General features: G+C 43.5%; 1 protein-coding gene across 3 annotated transcripts in view; it reads right to left on the reverse strand.

Annotated features, from left to right (window-relative positions):
• LOC116076149 (17-beta-hydroxysteroid dehydrogenase type 6) overlaps nucleotides 1–19,392 on the reverse strand; it is a 125,638-nt gene that overhangs the window by 88,894 nt on the left and 17,352 nt on the right. Inside the window, exons 2-5 of one of the 3 annotated variants that reach the window (XM_031349780.1) lie at nucleotides 18,871–19,129; nucleotides 15,596–15,768; nucleotides 15,303–15,340; nucleotides 13,563–13,748 (exon numbers count right to left, since the gene is read on the reverse strand). The exons of 1 other annotated variant lie outside the window; for it this stretch is intronic. In XM_031349780.1, the coding sequence (XP_031205640.1) occupies nucleotides 13,563–13,748; nucleotides 15,303–15,340; nucleotides 15,596–15,768; nucleotides 18,871–19,129 (656 nt within the window). Of the gene's footprint in view, nucleotides 1–13,241; nucleotides 13,781–15,302; nucleotides 15,341–15,595; nucleotides 15,769–18,870; nucleotides 19,130–19,392 lie in introns of those variants that run through there. One more of the 3 variants, XM_031349778.1, reaches the window with a different exon arrangement.

Consider the following 19,392-nt stretch of genomic DNA (forward strand, 5'->3'; position numbering starts at 1 on the left):
AGAAACCTACCCCATCTCAGCAAAGAAACTCCAACTAAGATACAAATACATCTATTTCTTGCCAGCTGCAAGAACAAGAGGAGAGCTCAGTAGAGCTAACCAGAGAGCTCAGCAGAGCTGATGGTGTTTGGGATACTTGCAAGGTCAGATTGGAAAGCCTACCTACTCTACGAGTTTCTTTCACTTTCCCTCAATATCACATTTACCCGTAGTTCTTCATAATAAAGCCTGCTTTGGCTTTGCACGCTCCAAGCTTTAATACTCACTGGCCTGAGACAATGAACTCTGACCCACTACCCCAGGTCCATTTTTGGTAACTTGGATGCATGGTACCCTATGCGTCCCATCTTATTCAAAACTCACACAACAATCTCCCCATTTCTCTCAAGAGACTCCATTTAAAGCCCTTTCAGAAGTAAAGGAAGGAAGGTCCTTGTGGTGGTTTAAGTAAGAATGGCCCCCTAGGCCCAGATATTTGAATGATTAGTGGTCAAGCAGCAGAACTATTTGAGAAGGATTGGTTTTCAAAGCCCATGGTAGGCCCAGTCCTCTCAGCTCTCACTGCATTAGCCCATGGGTGCTGCCCTGCTCCCCACCGTGATAACAGACCAGACCCCTGAAACTAAGCCAGCCCTCAACCAAATGCTTCCTTTTATAAAAGTTGCCTTAGACATGGGATCTCTTGGTGGAAATAGAGTAATGAGTCAGGTAGCCTTTAGGTTTTTTTTCGACTTTCTACAATGTCATGAAATATAACATGGTGCATGGTAAGGTGGTATCCTTGGCCAGAGCATACCTGAGAAATTATGCCATGAAACACATCTGGTGTAAAAGGGGCTTGTCAGGGGAGGGGCAAGGAATAAGGCCTGGAGAAGGGGTAGAAGCAGACAAGTGGACATGTAGGCAGGCAGGCAGACAGACAGACAGACAGACAAGAGCAGAGAGGGAAAGAGAGGGGACCTGCAATGAGGACAGAGAGAATCAGGGGTGGTATGGGGGCCCCTTTATTCACTGCACACACCTGGTGTACTTGGCGGCAGCTGCCATGCCCCTGGGGCAGCCCAACAGAATTGCCCACATACTAATGTAGGATCCTAAATTATTAAATCTCAGCTTCCTCCCACCAAACTGCAAATAAACTCCTACCAAAGTCCTCCTCAAAATCACACCTCTCAAAATCCACCCAGGAAGTGAGTATAGTTAGAAACCCTCCTGTGGATGAGGACCACCTGGTCCCCCTCATCGGCCCTGCTGCCACTAAGATCTCAGCTCTGGGATTAGGTTTGCAGGTTAGAGCTGCAGAAATAATGCACCCCACCCTTAACCCAGGCAGGGTTCCACTCTCTAACCTCTCAGAGGAGCCAGACTCCATGAGTCTTCCCACAGCCTGCCCCTATGACATCCTGGGGACCTCGAACTCTTACATAAAGACAACACAACCAGATGAGATTACTCCTTCCGTGGTGTCCTCCTGCCTCCAGTGCCCCTTATCACATTCCGAGGTGGATAATCCTCTCTTAAGTCTCTCTTTAGCTCCACTGCTCCACTGGAATTCATGCCCACTGTGCATGCAGAGGAAACTCAGATTTCACACCCTGGCACCTGTAATCTGCTCTGATTGACAACGATTTTCCATGTTCCACTCCTCTCTTCATCTGCACAATGCTGTCCCTGCCCTAAGACCACAGATGGAAGTTAGTGATTGAAATCCTTTACTAGAAAAATTATTTTTTTATACTTACCCAATAGTCTAGAAAAAAAATCTATTTTTCTCAGAAGAAGTCAACTAATGAGGTGTAGGTAAATATATCGGTCCATATACTTGTTAATTGCCTAGCCTGTCTTCCCATGCAGGTATAAATCCCCACATTCTTTCCGTTCATTCCAGCCCAACCCAGCCTTCCTCTGCTCATTTAAACAATAGTCTCATGACTCTGCCTTTATTCAAGGTTAGGCAAAATGTCCCCAACCTGCCATTGAGTCTTCATTTTTTTTTGTCAAAGAAACACACTCATGTTTCTATTAGAAGCCTGTTGCCCTCCTGCCTAGTCAGGTCTCTTCAGGTTCAGCTAGAATGAGTTTCTTTGATTTGTTGGTATCTGCAGTTACAGAAAACTCTGAAAACTGGTAAGATCTAGAACCAGCACCCACTGAATGTGGCAGGTGGCAGAACTCAACAGCTTTACATTTCAAACCTGGGACAAGTGGCTAGGAGGCCTGGTCAATGTATAGAAGCCGACCTGGCCTCTACGTTCTCCCGGCACCCTTCGGTGTAGCATTTCTCATGTATGGGTTCTCCTGTCTCCTAGCAATGTCTCCTCTGGCTCAGCTTCTCCAGGCTCAGCTGTCCTCTCTGCTAGCCCAGTTCATTCTAGCTGCCTCCTATTTCCACTCTGCTCTTTCTCTTCTCCTTTCCAGCCCCATACAATCTTTCTTCCAGCACCAACTGTTTTCTTCTCCAGTCCTACTCAACCTCTCTCAGCTTCTGCTGGCTTTTTCTGCAGATCCTCTCCTGTTCCCGGGAATCTAAGAGGCAACTGACACAGAAGGTCAAGGGTCAAGCAGTACTAGGCTAAGTATTCCCAAAGAGTCAGTCAATCAGCTCTTGGGGATCCTTTAAAGAGCCAGGCACACAAAATAAATCATACTGCACCTCAGTCCCTACCTGTTACAGGGCACTCCACCTCAGTCCCTACCTGTTACAGGGCACACTCTCCAGTCGAGGGGATGGGCTGCCCTTCCCCCAGAGGTTCTTCCCTATATAATCCAGACATTTTGGTTCCCCACTTTCTCGGCTCCTTCTTTTGGCCTCTTGGCTGCTGTAATTGGTTTCTCTCTCTCCCTTCCCCTTCCTCTTCCCCTTCCCCTCTCCCCACATGGTTCATGGTCATGACCACTCTGGACTCTCCCAGATGTATCTGCCTCTGGCTCTGTCTTCCTCATACCTACAATAAACTTTCTCCTTCACCAAACCCAGGAGTACTCATGTTCTGTGGGACAGTTGACCATGCCAGGAATCTTGGTAAGGTAGAGGAGGGGTGTCCGAGCCCCCAGTACCCAGGTACACACCTAAGAGGGTTAGTGCCTCTCGGTTCCCTGCTAGATTCCTGATCTAGAGCAGTGCCCACACCCCCACATTGGTCACATGACCCAGAACAGAGTTCTCCATGCTAATGATGTAGCTAAAGGCCCTGAGGGTTTAACCAATAAGCTTTTCTTCTCAGACTTTCCTCCCTTCAAATGGTGTTTAATCTCTGACCCACCCTGAGGAGTTGGTATGTACTCCATTTTCCATGATGAACAGTCAATAAATGGTATGAATAAACATGGACTGTCTCTTTCATAAAGAATCACTGTGAGGAGCATGGAGAAACCCTTCAACTATCTAGCTGCTGCCTAAGTCTCCTGTAGAAGGCCTCAACTTACAGGCTTCCAATTCTGTTCCCAAGTCTTCGAAACCCAGCGGTGCCTGGATGTCCAGGAGTTTGGGAGCATCTGGTCCAGGCCTCTTCACAGGTTGACTAGATGCTTGGGAGTCATGGAATCCCAACTTCAGCCTGCATCTTAGACCACATTCTCCTACCCCCTGAGTAGTATCTCAGCGCTTCCCTTACAGCATCAGCCCAGGGTAAATGCACTCCAATATCTCTGCCTGGGTAAAACATGGATCCACAGTGTTCTTTACTTCCCTTTTTATTTCTTTTCTTCATCTGGGGCTGAAACCTGGTAGTGGCTGAAATGAGCTCTCTCCCCAAAGAACTCACCAAGCTGCTGATCTGACTCTCCTAGATAGGTAGATCATTTGTTTCTGTTGGCTTCCCCACCACCACCAAATTTGATTCTAGAATCTGCATCTTTAGCTGCCTCTTCCTTCCCTTACCAAACCATCCATCTCTCCTAAGCTACTCAGTAAGTGTTCTCTCACAGCTCCAACCTTTTCGGCTGCCCACCATGTGAGCGTCTCCCTTCTGGGGCCTTCTGGCCCCACTACATAGGCAATTTATACTTACTAAGACATTTGCACCTCTCCAGCTGTTTCCTCCTCTACCTTCTCCAACCTCTTGTCTCTCCCCTTCTAGTGGCTAAGTGTCACTACAGAGCTCTCGGCTTTGTCTACAGTTACTATGAAAGCCACTCCAGCGTGCTACAAAGCTTCCTTGCCCTACTAGGCCCCCATCAGGTGGAAAGACATGCCACTCCTCTGTGATTTGGGACATTTCTTTCTGACTAGTCTCTCAGTCCTCCTGGGGACGCCTGTCACTTTAATTTTTTTCAAAGGGTATTTTTAATGATGGTTTGTAAATGCTTTAACCTCTCTTGTCACCCACTACTCACCAAAGGAAGTGGAAAGGAAAGGATATGGGGAAGTAGACCTGTTTAGAAAGGTTCTTTGGAGCAACTCCTGTCTGTGTTGTCTGGAAATCAGCAGTTCAGTTCACAAGTCAGCAGTGGCAGCAGCTCAATCCACTTGCAAACACTTCAGAGACACACCAGCAGTCCAGTTTGGTAGAGTCGGTATAGCAAACAGGAATCAGCAGCAATGGCACTACCTAGCAGAGACAGCCAGGCCTCAGCCCCTGCTCAAGTCAGCAAAAGGACCCGGAGGGACACCAAGAGAAGTTCTTGCCTGTGCCTCTCTCAGGGAAGCAAAGATCAGTGAAGATTCAATACCCACAACTGTTGTACAGCTAGCTCTATAAACAAGCCAAGCTCAGCCCTAGTCACTGTCCGTCAAGTTATTTATACCCTCCAAACATCACATATCTCCATGGGTCTTGCCTCAGCATGTATATCTGTCTCAGATGACATCACTCTGCCAATCACCCCTAGTCCACAGAAGCAGCCAGAAGCTGCGACACGCCACCAGAAGTCTTTTGGTGCATTTCTCTCTATGGAGTCCCAGCAAATGCAGCTCAACTAAACATTACAGTACACATGTGTTGTTAGCAAAGCATCCTTCATCACATGTTCTTTCATGAGCTTGCTTTAGCGGAACATCCTTTTTCCTGTGTCTGCTTCAGCTAAATTTTCCTTCTGCCTAGTCTTTCGCCTGTTTCCACTTCAATGAAATGTTCCTTCGCATGTGTGCCCCAGCAAAACACCTTCCAATGTGACCAACTCTCCAAAGAACCCTTAACTGTATCTGTATCTGTGTTTGCACTTCAGAGTCCCAGATTGAAATTCTTGTTGCCATGACACTTAACCCCTCTGCTGCTCCTCTCAGCTACTTCCTGGAACTTCCTTGTCTCCCCTAGGAACTGCCTAAGTCCAGTAGCTTCCCAATGCCCTGTCTTCTGTAATGTTGGGACCCTCTCTTGGGTGGAGTTCCTCTGTGCTCCTCCTCACCCCTCATGGCTGCACAATTCTGTCTCTTGGCTGCCTCACTCTCCCTATGTGGACGTCTTTTCACCTCCTTTCCTGCTTCTCACCTTGGATTCAATTCCTTTCTTGGACTCACAGATTTTTTTTGTTTTGTTTTGTTTTTTTGTTTTTGTTTTTCAAGACAGGGTTTCTCTGTGTAGCCCTGGCTGTCCTGGAACACTCTGTAGACCAGGCTGGACTCAAACTCAGAAATCAGCCTGCCTCTGCCTCCCAAGTGCTGGGATTAATGGTGTGTGCCACCACGGCCTGGACAGATAGGTTTTTTTTTTAATCTCACTGTCTTGCCTCAGTATAGCACAGCAGCCAAAGGCAGCACACTTAACTCCACATTCTCACAGATTGTAAGTTTCTGCCACCTCACAAGCAAATGCTCCCTATCTCTTCTCTCTTCTTTCTAAGGTTCTATAACTTTCCAGTCTTAAATCTTTTATCTCCATGACTTCTCTGCTCTTTGCTCTCAAGAAATCTTTTAAGACTATTGGGTAAATGGTCTTTCTCTTAGCATTGATTTTGTAAATTCATTAGGTATGGTTAAAAATCCATAAAATCTGTAGCAAAACTTGGCTTTACGCTTGTAACTAAGGATGGATTTCTCAGTTTAACAGCAGCAGACAAGGCTTCAACCACCTTCTCCTTTCTCTTCACATCAGGCCTCAGGTCTCACTCTTCTAAACCTCCAGCTGAAAAAGACAGTTTACCTTGCTACTGGACTCTAACTAAAAAGAAATAAGCTCACAAAAACAGATTTCAATGTAACGTTTAGTATTCCTTCACTTAGTTACTGTTCCAGTAACCAACCACCTGCATTCTCCTGGAGAATAATTGGATAGAAAAACACTGTAATGTTTATGTAAGCTCTGGGGAGGTTAAAAAAAATGAATGTTTTAGGGTCTAAGAAGGTGCTTTAGGGTTGGTAAATGCAAGTTATGAAGGTTGGAGGATGGGAAAGCTTTGGGTCTCCTAGGCAACTTCAGCTTTACCACTTCTTGTTTCAATGTTACACCTTCTTGTTTCAATGTTACAGCTCTGGTTTCAAAGTTACAGGGTCTTGTTTCAATGTTACAGCGTCTTGTTTCAATGTTACAGGATCTTGTTTCAATGTTACAAGGTCTTGTTTCAGTGTTTCAGGGTCTTGTTTCAGTGTTAAGGCTTCTTGTATCAATGTTACAGCTTCTTGTTTCAATGTTACAGGGTCTTGTTTCAATGTTACAGCTTCTTATTTCAGTGTTACAGCTTCTTGTTTCAATGTTACAAGGTCTTGTTTCAATGTTACAGGGTCTTGTTTCAATGTTACAGCTTCTTATTTCAATGTTATAGCATCCTGTGTCATTGTTACAGCTTCTTGTTTCAATGTTACAGCTTCTTGTTTCAGTGCCTGGGACCCACACATGATCTTCTGGGTTTCTCCAAAGGTCTTAGGTCACTTCTCCAGCTCTGTCCTCTGTAGCACTCTAGGCTCTGGTTGACTTCACTCCATTGCTGTTGCTGTTCCTAGTGATCATCCCACATTTCAAATCACCCTCAGCAACAGAGTCTTCCATATTCCTACTAGGATAGCCCATTAAGCCCCACTTAAAGCATTCCACTACTTTTTGTACTCAAAGTCCCAAAATCCACATTCTTCCAAACAAAAGCATGGTCAGGCCTATCACAGCAACACCCCAGCCCCTGGTACCAACTTCTATCTTAGTTAGGGTTTTACTACTGTGAACAGACGCCATAATCAAGGCAACTTTTATAAGTACAACATTTAGTTGGGGCTGGCTTACAGTTTCAGAAGTTCATTCCATTATCATCAAGGCAGGAGCATGGCAGCATCCAGGCAGGCATGGTACTACTGAAGGAGATGAAAGTTCATCTTGTTCTGAAGGCAAACAGAAAACTGGCACTCACTTGGCTAGGAGGAGGGTCTTAAAGTCCACCCCACAGTGATACACTTCCTCACCCACTCCAACAAAGCCACACCTCCTCCAACAAGGCCGTGCCTCCTCTAACAATGCCATACCTCCTAATAGTGCTGTCCCTGGGCCAAGCATGTTCAAACCACTACAAGCAGTGATAAGAAAGTGATTTAAAGTATATTTTAAAAAATGAAAACCACTTCAGATTTCTTTCCCTCACTGTGATATCATTATACTAACACTTCAGAAGTTCAGAATTTTAACATCAATCAACAGAGTTCTTATAAGCTACTAATCTAGCTCTGGTAAAGCTCTGATTACTATTATTACAGTCACAAGTGCAAGATTTTAAATTTCCTTTGATTTGTATTCTAAGTATAGACTTAAAAGTGCTTCTCATTGTGATATAAAACATCCATATATGCCCAGTCTCCCAGATAGACCGTGGTGAGGGGTTTCTGTTAGAAGCACAGGTAACCCCTGTATGGTTGACAGCTTCCCTGTAGCCACAAAAATGGAGTTTCCCTCTCCAGTTAATCTTTCTCTGCAACAAATGTATTGTTAGTTTTAAAATAAATATAGCATAGAAGCAAAGGTAAAGTAGGAAGTGTTTAGGATGTATTATATTTCCTTGGGTCTAGACTGAAGATGTCTCAGCTCCAGGTAACTTCATTATATAATCACGTCCAAAGTCGTGTGGAGAACAATCTAATTCCATTACCTGTGAGTCCTGGATGTACCACATATACCCATCTTCCTCTTACCACCCACACCAGAAACCTGCAATACATCCCAATGAGCAAATCTTAATGCTGGCAAGAATCATAAATGAGGGCCTCTGCTTTCAAATCCAATGAATATTTATTAAGCAACTTTTCTGTTCAAGAAACAATCTCTTTTGGAGCCCCCTTGAGACCCACTTGCAAGAGATGAATAATGGCCCTATTGTAACTGCACAGCCAGACACTGAATCATGAAGGCTGAAGAAGCATCTAGTTTTACTTCTGTGCTTCTAAAATCATTCCAAACCGTCCCAGCCTTCCCTGTGCCTTTTGTACTTTTATAACTTGAGCTGTCACCATTATACACACCATCTAGACACACCTTTTAAAATCAGGTCCCTAAAGTTGAGGAAAACTTTGTCCTTCTTGATAGCTCCTGCACCTAAGAGAAGCAAGCTCGTGAGAGTGCAGCAAGTCCTCAGAGCCCAAAGAAACTTTGCTCATCTGTCAAATTCACTAAGCACTTCTTACTTTCGTGAATCTGTGTCAGTTTTAAAGGCCCTAGGATGAATGAGACCTAAAATTCACTCCAGAATGCTCTAGGCTGAACCTCAGGACTGTGACAATGTTTGATATACTCGAAAACTTAAATCAACAGCCGGTGGATTGAGGAGCAAATCACTGAAGGAACAGAGGAGCCTGGCCATTGGGATAGGAAAGGAATTGACCTTCAAAAGAAGGGGTTTGACTTTTTTTTTTTTTTTTTTGTCTGAGATCCGAACTACAAGTGAAAATGGAACTCCGCTGGGTTTGCTCTCTGTAATGGCATTTTTATGGGAATTCTAATACAAGGCACACACAGTGAGATAGATGGTTCGTGTGACTAAATTTAATACAGTGAGATGCACCAAGTCACCTAGGGCACTGCTGGCCTATAGCTGGCATCCCTCTGTAAGCTATTCATGATGGCTGGCTTCTCTTCCCAAAGTGCCCCAATTCAAGTAATAATTGTACTGTTTATGTTCACTCTATATAAGGGGAAATCCATGGGATTTTCTAAGAAATCTTTAGCATTCCTTATAGATGACAGAGGTAGATATTAGCACCTTCTCCCCTAAACTGTGTGTCTTAGTTAGGGTTACTATAGCTTCGATGAAACCCATGACCAAAAGCAACCTGGTAGGAAAGGGTTTATTTGGCTTACACTTCCACAGCCACTGTCCATCCCTGAAGGACGTCAGGACAGGAACTCAAACAGGGCAGAAATCTGGAGGCAGGAATTGATGCAGAGGTCACTGAGGGGTGCTGCTTAGTGGCTTGCTCTCCATAACTTGCTCAGCCTATTTTCTTATGGAACCCAGGACCACCAGCCCAGGGACAGCACCACCCACAGTGAGCTGGGCCCTCCCCATCAATCACTAATGTAGAAAATGTCTTATAGCTGGATATCATGGAGGTATTTTCTCAATTGAGGTTCCTTCCCTCCTGTCATTTGTGTCAAGTTGACACAAATAGCCACAAGTAGCTAGCACACTGTTAAGGCCTTGGAAATGTCTGTTATGTTCCATTGTATTGAGGTGACATGCTGAAGGAAAAGGCTAAAAGACACAGGTGCATTAACCCTGCCATAGACAAGCCATCCACTAACTTATTACTTAGGAAAGCAAACCCTCATGTTTGTGGTAGTAAGTCTTTTGGCTTCGTTTTGATTTTGGCTTGTTTTTGGTTTTGGTTTTGTTTGAGACACAGTCTTGCTGTGTTGCCCAGGTTGTCCCAGAACTGACTGTCCAGCCTTAGCCTTCTGTGCTCTAGTATTCAGTCATGTATCATCAGGCCCATCTTAAGAAAACGGGTTTTTCTTTAAGTCAAACCACTGCTGAAGCAAATTGTCTCACTTGTCTAATGCTCTCCACTCTCATCTGACCACTGCCTCCGGAACTCTCAGGCTTGTCTCCTAAAGTATGGCTCGTGCTGAGTCCCCAGCACAATAAATGAAGAAGAGATTTGGTGGTGGGTGGTGGTGCACATCCTTAGTTCCAGCACTTGCGGGGCGGAGGCAGGTGGATCTCTGTGAGTTCTAGGCCAGCCTGGTCTACATAGAGACTTCCAGGACATCCAAGGCTAACATAGAGACCCTGTCTCAAATAATTTTATTTCCTTCTTTTGAGTATAATTTCCCCCTTCCCTTTCTCCCTTCGATCCCCCATATGCCAGTATCTCCTTGTTCTCCTAAAAATGTTCTTTTCCATTTCTTTTTGCTGCATGCCTGTAATATGTCACTCTTACAGTCAGGGCTGACCATTTGGTACTGGATGGCCAGGGGGTGTGCCTTTACCCTGGGGAAGCTGTTTCTCCACTCTCAGGATTCTTTAGTTGCCTGTAGTTCTCTGTGTAAGGTTGAGACCTGTTCAGCTTCCCTATCCACACTAGTGTGTTTATTGGTGTCCTTGTTCAGCTCCTGTTTAGGCGGCCATTTTGGTGAGACTTGGTGTAGCTTCTGATGTTACTAGGAAACATAGTATCCCATCAAACTTCCTGATCCTCTGGCTCTTATAATTTTTCTGCTTCCTCTTCAGCAATGATCCCAGAGTCTTAATTTTTATCTAATTTATATCAATGCAGTAATTAAATCCAAGGAAATTTTTTAAAATGTTACTATGGCCTAGCATGGTGGTCTTCACCTTTAATCCCAGCATTCAGGAGGTAGAGGAAAGTAAACCTCTCTGAGTTTGGGGCTAACTTAGTCTGCATATAACAAGTTTCAGGACAGCCTAGGCTAGATAGTGAAATTCTGTCTTTATAAAAAAAAAAAAAAAAGTTACTCTAGAGCTGGAGAGATGGCTCAGCAGTTAAGAGCACTGATTCCTCTTCCAAAAGTTCTGAGTTCAATTCCCAGCAACCACATGGAGGCTCACAACCATCTGTAATGGGATCTGATGCCCTCTTCTGGTGTATCTGAAGGCAGCTACAGTGTACTCACATACATAAAATAAATAAATCTATTTTTTTAAAAGTTACTCTAAATATGTGTCTAAACAATAAATATCCATATGCTTAATGCCAATGCAAATAGTATTGATAGAAAATACAATAAACCTATGCTAGAAACAGGAGTACAAATTTAATTTCTCGAAACATCTCATAACAGGAAATAAACAAGAATATCTAAAGTTGGTGTAGTGGTTGGTTTTATGTGTCAACTTGACACAAGCTGGAGTTATCACAAAGAAAGGAGCCTCCCTTAAGGAAATGCCTCCATGAAATCCAGCTGTAAGGCATTTGCTCAATTAGTGATCAAGAGGCAAGGGCCCAGCCCATTGTGAGTGATGCCATCCCTAAGCTAGTAGTCCTGGGTTCTATACGAAAGCAAGCTGAGCAAGCCATTGGGAGCAAGCCAGTAAGCAGCACCCTCCGTGGCCTCTGCATCAGCTCCTGGCTCCAGGGTCCTGCCCTAACTTCCTTTGGTGATGAACAGCAATGTGGAAGTGTAAGCTTTCCTCCCCAACTTGCTTCTTGGTCATGGTGTTTTTGTGCAGGAATAGAAACCCTGACTAAGACAGTTGGTAAATAAAGAAATCCACTGTGTCATAGCTGGGCATGTTGGTACTAGCCCAGAACCCTTCCAGTAGACAGAGACAGATTACACATGTGGGCAGGCATTTGTATGCATGGAGCATGTTTGGTCAGAGTACAGCTCTCATGAATTTGTTCTTTCATTCCAACGTGGGTTCTAAGGATCTAAGGCAAGTCATCAGACCTGTGTGGCAAGCCTTTTTACCTGCTGAGCCATCTTGCTAGACCAGCTTTTGGATATTAATTGGCTTTTAAAATGTACGTTCCTGTTATTGTGATTAAAACTTGAAAAAGCACTTCTTTTAATTTTCTTTAAAGATTTATTTTATTTGCTTTATGTGTATGAGTACACTGTAGCTATACAGATGGCTGTGAGCCATCATGTGTGTGGCTGCTGGGAACTGGACTCAGGACCTCTGCCAGTCTCACTCGCTCAGGCCCCGTTCTCTCCGGTGTAATTCACTGCAGCTGTCTTCAAGCACATCAGAAGAGGTTGTCAGATCTCTTTATGGATGATTGTGAGCCACCACGTGGTTGGGGGGATCCGAACTCAGGACCTTCGGAAGAGCAGTCAGTGCTCTTCCCTGCTGAGCCATCTCGCCAGCCCAAGTAATTCTTTTTAAATAAGGAACAAATATACTGATGAAATGGTAGCTGTTAAAGAAGGGGTGATAAAGTCCAATGTGTGTTATAGGTGCCATGACAGACTGACTATGTGATTCTTCAATGTTCTCAAATAAGAATTATCACAGAACTGTCAATATGTATAAATAATGACATCAAAACATGCTCAGTGGGGGCTGGAGAGATTGCTCAGTGGTTAAGAACACTGATTGCTCTTCCAGAGGACCTGGATTCAATTCCCAGCACCCACATGATGGCTCACAACTTTCTATAACCCCTGTTTCAGGGGATCTGACACCCTCACACAGACAGACTTGCAGCAAAAGACCAATGCCCAGATAATAAAAATAAATAAATCATTTTTCAAAAAATAAAACAGACTCAGGGCTGGCAAGATGGCTCAGCAGATAAAAGCACTGACTGCTCTTCTGAAGGTCTTGAGTTCAAATACCAGCAACTATATGATGGTTCACAGCCACCCGTAATGAGAGCTGACACCCTCTTCTGGTGTGTCTGAAGACAGCTACAGTGTATTTATTTAATAATAAATAAATCCTTGGACTGGACTGAGCAGGGACTGAGGCAAACCAGTCGGGCCAGAGTGAGTGGGGTTGACTGGAGCCAGCAGAGATCCTAAATTCAATTCCCAATAACCATATGAAGGCTCACAACCATCTGTACAGCTACAGTGTACATATACATATATACATAAAATAAATATACATAAAATACATAAACATAAACATATACATAAAATAAATAAAAAAATAAATCTTTAAAAAAAAACAGACGACTCAGTTGAGGACTGGAAAGATGGCTCAGTGGTTAAAGCACTTACTGCTTTTTGCTGAGGACCAAGGTTCAAGTCCCAGCACCCATAGGAAAGCTCATAACTGCCTCTGCTCACAACTGACCTCCTCAGGCACCGACACTCCCATGAACATACACACACAAAGGCACACATAAGTACACATAGTTAAAAATAAATCCAAAAAGAAAAACAAACAAACAAACAAACAAAAAACCACAAGATAAATTGTTCTTACATGGCTCTGTTTATTAGGACAAGAAAAAATGATAGACTAGGGAAATATTCCCAGGAAAAAGTGGTTAAGATAGTAATAAATTTTGTAGACCTGGAATGCGAACACCTTGATTAAGGGAGAGACAGGCAGATTTCTATGAGTTCGCTGCCAGCCAGGGTTATAGAATAAGACCAACCAGGTGTTTGTGGGGGTTGAGAGAAAGAAAAAGATGGCCTGATAAGTGATTTCAGAGAGAGAGCGTATGGGTACAGATAGCTCGCATTGGGAATAACTGAGTCATTTCTTCACTCTAAGAGCCACTGATTAGGGATCCTTCAGACCGCCTGAGCTGGCTTGCCCCTAGATAAGGCCAATAAGTAGTCTACCAGTGACGTAGGCAGATAAGATAGAGGGATGAAGAAAAGCCTGGCATCCCAGCCAGCCGAGTACCGGGTGCGAGGATGCATGGAGGTCAGGGCGTGCTCCATGCAGTCTGTGACTAGGCTCAGGTCCGTGCTACACTTCATCAACCCTCGTTTGCTGGTGCTGCAAACTGAAGAAGCAGAAGGTGGTCAGCCAGCTCTTCTCTGGATTGTTTTTAAGTATTTGTTGCCCGTGTTCACAAAAGTCTAACTACAGTTAACTTCTGGGAAGACCGGGATTCCAACACTATCGTCACAAACATGAAGATCAAACCTGTGCTTTCATTTAATTCTAGAAAAAATCTTTACTTCTGGTTTGTTTGTTTGTTTGAATATGGGTCTCTCTATGTAGTTTTGGCTGGCCTGGAATGTACTACGAAGACCAGGCTGCACTCAAACTCACAGAGATCTATCTGCCTCTGCCTCCCAAATACTGGATTCGAGGTGTGTACTACACCCTCCATTAGTAAACCTTATTTTTTTTAAGATTTATTTATTTATTATATGTAAGTATGCTGTAGCTGTCTTCAGACAGACCAGAAGAGGGTGTCAGATCCCATTACAGATGGTTGTGAGCCATCATGTGGGTGCTGGGATTTGAACTCAGGACCTCTGGAAGAGCAGTCAGTGCTCTTAACTGCTGAGCTCCAGTAAACTTTATTTTTAAAACTCAGTTCCATGACTCATTCAGTACAAGTACACAAATCTCCTTTTTCAATTGGAAATGTTATTTATTTATTGAATGCATATTTATATGTGTGTGTACATTGCACACCACACATATGGAGGTCAGAGGACAACTTTGTGGGATCGGCACTCTCCTACACCTTTATTTGAGTTCTAGGATTGAACTCAAGTCACCAGACTTAGATAGTAAATATATTTACCAGCTAAGCTATCTAATTGGCCCTCAGATGTAAATCTGTGCATTTTGCTATAACATACCATAAACTCCAGCCAGCTAAAGTACATGAACCCTTGATTTTTAGTGTATTTAGAGTTGTATGATCATCTTCACATTTGAACTTTAGAACATTTCCTTCACTCCTAAAATAAGCCCTGTAGGGTAGACATATAGCTCAATAGTAGGGTTCTTGCTAAAAACATGCATGGCCCTGCGATTGATCACCACATGACATCGCATACATGTACACACACAAACACACATGTAAACACATACAAACACACATATATACACATAAATACATAAGTAAATACACATACAAACATATAATCTTAAAGCCACTCTTTTCTCTCCAATCCAATGAACCCAAGGCAACATATAATGTGTTGGTCTCTATGGATTTGGGTGGGCAGTTCATAATAGTATAACCATGAATTGTGTTCCTTACATATGTGTTTGTGTGTAGTGTGTGGCACATGCCAAAGTGTTCATAGAAGCTGCCTGTCTTTTTTTTCCTTATGCAAACACACCTATTTTCTCTATAATCTCTATCAAAAAATCCAAAACAAAAACAAACAAACAAAAAACAACAACAACAAAAACTGGGGCTGAGAATATTGCAGGTAAAACATGCATATGTCTGCCTGCCATTCATTGAGTTAGATCCTCAGAATCCAGGCCATGGCTGTAACCCCAGGATGGAGAAAGGTAGATCCTGGGACTTCCTGACCAACCAGTCAGACCAAAACGGTGAGAGCAAGCTTGTTCAGAGACCTTGTCTCAAAAACTGTGATGGGGATCCTAGCTGTGGTGGCCCACACCTATGACTCATGGGAAGCAGAGGCAGGCAGATCTCTATGAGTCCAAGGCCAGCCTGATCTACAGAGCAAGTTTCCAGGACAGCCAGGGCTACAGAGAGGGGGAAAAAAAAACTAAGGTGTAGAGTGATAGAAGGCACCCAAAGTCCACCTCTACTCTCTCCACATGTGCAGGGAAACACACACCACACAAATGCATAGCTACACATACACAACACACACACACAACTTACAGTCATCAAAAAACTGCTGTCCATAGGACTCCTTGATGTGCTCAGGGGCCGCTTCCCAGGCTTTCTTGGTTCTCTCAATGCTTAACTCTGCATCTGTCATTACTGTTTTGAAGCTCCCAGGTTCAATTATGCTGACTTTCACTCCAAAATCTCGAATCTCACGCCTGGAACCAAACTGTTTAAGTTACCACCTTTGATGAAAACAACCACCATTTTAGCTCTCTCTCCCTCTCCCTTTCCCTCCTTCTCTCTCTCTCTCTCCCTCTCTCTCTCTCTCTTTCTCTCTCTCTCTCTCTCTCTCTCTCTCTCTCTCTCTCTCTCTCACACACACACACACACACACACACACACTAGTTTTACTGCAGATTTTAAAGGACAGAGAGGTTGTAAACACCTTGAATCCAAGCACTTAGGAGGCAGAGGCAAGTGGATGCCTGTGAGTTCCAGGTCAGCTTGGTCTACATTGTGAATTCTGGGCCACCAGGGATACACAGTGAGGTCCTGTCTCAGAAACATAAAATAAAGAACAAAAAAATAGGAAAACCCAGAAATTTAAACATTCCTGGATCCAATAATGGGAACATGGTTATACCGACTCCTCTAACCACTAATCTGTTCTGCTCTTATGCTTTGATTAGATTTGACTTTTATGTTTCTGTGTGTATGCTAATATGTGCATGTGTGTATGCATGTAAATGTGTGTATGCATGTAAATGTGTGTATGTATGTGTGTATGTGTGCGTGCATATGTGTGTATGAGTGTATCTGTATCTGTATGTATATGTATGTATATATGTATTTATGTGTGCATGTATGAGTGTGTTTGTGTGTACATGTATATATGTGTATGTTTCTCTGTGTGTGTATGTGTGTGTGCTTGCATGCATGAGTGTGTGTGTGTGTGTGTGTGCATGCATGTGCATGCACATTTATCATATCACACTTGTTGGAGGTCAGAGTTCAACTGGCAGAAGTCAGTTCTCTCCCTCCTGCATGCAGGAGTTCCAAGGGATGGAACTCAGGTCATCAGACTTGATGGACATACCTTTGCCCTGATCCATCTCACCAGCTCTAAGCTGCTCTTTCAACAAGAGCGCATGCTACTGCTCTTCCAGAAGAGCAAGGTTTGTTTCCCAGCACCCATATGGCAGCTTACAACCACCACAACTCCAATTCTGACATAGTTTTCTGACCTGGACAAGCACCAGAAATGGGCACAGTATACATGCCTACATGCAGACAAACACTCATACACATAAAATAAAAATAAATATTCTTAAAGCATTAGGTACCCGAGAGGGGAAAGAAAAAGATGTAATAGAGGAAATAGCATTGATTATTGAAGATGCTAGGCTAAGTGCTTATATGTATGAAGGTGCTGGGCTCAGTGCTTATATGTATGAACTGAGTATGTTAAGACTGAGTTCCTTGCCTCAGAAGTCTCACAGTGGGTAAGGTCTGCAGGCAACCAGGAAGAGGCAAGTGACGAGCCTCCAGGCCATCTGAAAGATGGAGGCTCTGTCAATGTCAATGACCTTGATTTCAGATTTTTGATTTGGAAGAACAATGAGGGGATACCATGTTGTTTTAAAACACCATAAACTTGAAACTACTTGTGATAATGTACTATATCCATGAGAAGCTAAAAACTACCACAAGGTCATATTAAAGTCTCATTTCCCAAGATCCACTCCTGCTAAAGAGAGTTTGTACAGAAATATTCTGTGCCAAGTGACTCCACATGTTCTTCTGTCCACAGCTGACTGGGCCAGGGCACTTTCTTGACTGGAAGAGAGCCAGTCTTAGGTCTAGACAGTGAGTCTGTCTGCTGTCACCCATGTGACACAGGCAAACCCTTAGCCTCCTCCCCGCAGTCGCACAGTAGAGTGAAAGCGGAACCTAAACAACCTGGGAGACAGAGATACAGTTCGATGATTGCTTACCTAATATGTAAGGGCCAGAATCACAAGAAAAGAAATGATTTAATAGATGTAAAATTCTTACAATGTGGCCTGGCGAATAATAAGCGCATAACCTTGTCCCACAGTGTGATGTCAGTGACATACAAGATACATGAATTGAGAAGCTAGAGAGATGGCTCAGTGGTTAAGAACACTGACTGCTCTTCCAGAGATCCTGAGTTCAATTCCCAGCAACCACATGGTGTCTCACAACCATCTGTAATGAGATCTGATGCCCTCTTCTGGTGTGTCTGAAGACAGCTACAGTGTACTCACATACATAAAACAAATTTTAAAAAAAAAGATACATAAATTCAGGAAAGGATATGTGTCTTAGTGGTCAAATGATTGCCTAGTGTGTATAGGACCCAGAGTTTGATCAACAGTAGCAAACACACACACACACACACACACACACACACACACACACATACACACACACACATGCACATGTACAAAATAAGCTCTAGATTCAAGCAAGACCTAGGAGGTCCCATGATAAATTGGAATTATAATGAAGAAACCAAGCTATCAAATAAAAAGATACAGGGTAAGGTGTCACCTGGACAGACAGAGACAAGTTGTTTTCCAGGAAGAGAACCAAAGCCACCCTCTCCTCAGAGGAGAGGGGAATCTTGAGAACTAAGTGTGCTGTAGCTACAGAAGCTAAAGGCCTCGGGCCAGAGCACCATCCTGCCAAATCTTGACTTACAAATGAATTTTAGTAAGGGGGGGGACAAATTGAATTTTGGTCTCAGTTTCCATGAACTAATAACAATATCCATGCATATAATTTTTGTACCAGGCAGTGTTAAAGTGCACACTTTTAATCCCAGCACTTGTGTGGCAAAGTCAACAGACTTCTTTGAGTTGAGAGGCCATTTAGGGGTACATAGTAAGATTCTGCCCAAAAAGTATATTTTTTTAGCTAGACAAGAGCACACACCTGTAACCACAGCCCTTGGAAAGTTAGAGCAGCATGTATGCTCAGGAGTTCAAGGCCAGCCTCAGCTACCTGAAAGTAAAGTGGAGACCAACCTGGGCTACCTACAATCCTACAACCCTGTTTCAAAACAACAAACAAAATAGTTCATACTTGTAATCTCAGCATTCAGAAAGCCAAGTCAAGAGGAATGCCTGCGCTTGAGGCCAACAAGAGAGTCAGGCCAGACTGGGTTACAGAGAGAGATCTGTGTCAAACAACAGAAAAGATGTAGGGAGCAAGGAAACGAGGCACGAGCAGCACAGAGCACAAGATCTGCAGCAGTGACACACATGGAACTCTTGATTTTATCTAACAGTTACCTTAGCACGTCTGAAAATGCCTCGACTCCATACTTGGAGCAACTGTAGAATCCTCCATAGAGCGCAACCCTTCCCAAAATGCTGGAGACATTGATGATCCTGCCCCGAGCCTTCTTCACCAGGAAAAGCATGCTCAAAGTCACCTGGGCCAAACCAATGAGGTTCACTTGAAAGATAGGCATGTAGTCCTCTGGCCTGTACCACTCAAGGTAGGCAAATGGGTGTAACACACCTGCATTATTAACCAAACCCCAAAGTCCTGAAACAACAAAACAAAAATCAATACTTAGGTCTCTGATAAAAACAACTACTTATGTTGACAAAATTTCCTTAATAAACAGCTAAAAATGCTAGAGAAAAGACAAAAAAAAACAAAAACAAAAAAACAAAATTGAGACTAGATCGCTCTCCATAGCCCAGGATGACCAGCAACTAATGACCATTTTCTTTCAATCTCCCAAATGCCAAGATTACAACTGTGGACTATCATGTCAGAGAGAGAGAAAGAGAGAAAGAGAGAGA

Source organism: Mastomys coucha, unplaced genomic scaffold, assembly GCF_008632895.1.
Source record: "Mastomys coucha isolate ucsf_1 unplaced genomic scaffold, UCSF_Mcou_1 pScaffold4, whole genome shotgun sequence".
Lineage (NCBI taxonomy): Eukaryota > Metazoa > Chordata > Mammalia > Rodentia > Muridae > Mastomys > Mastomys coucha.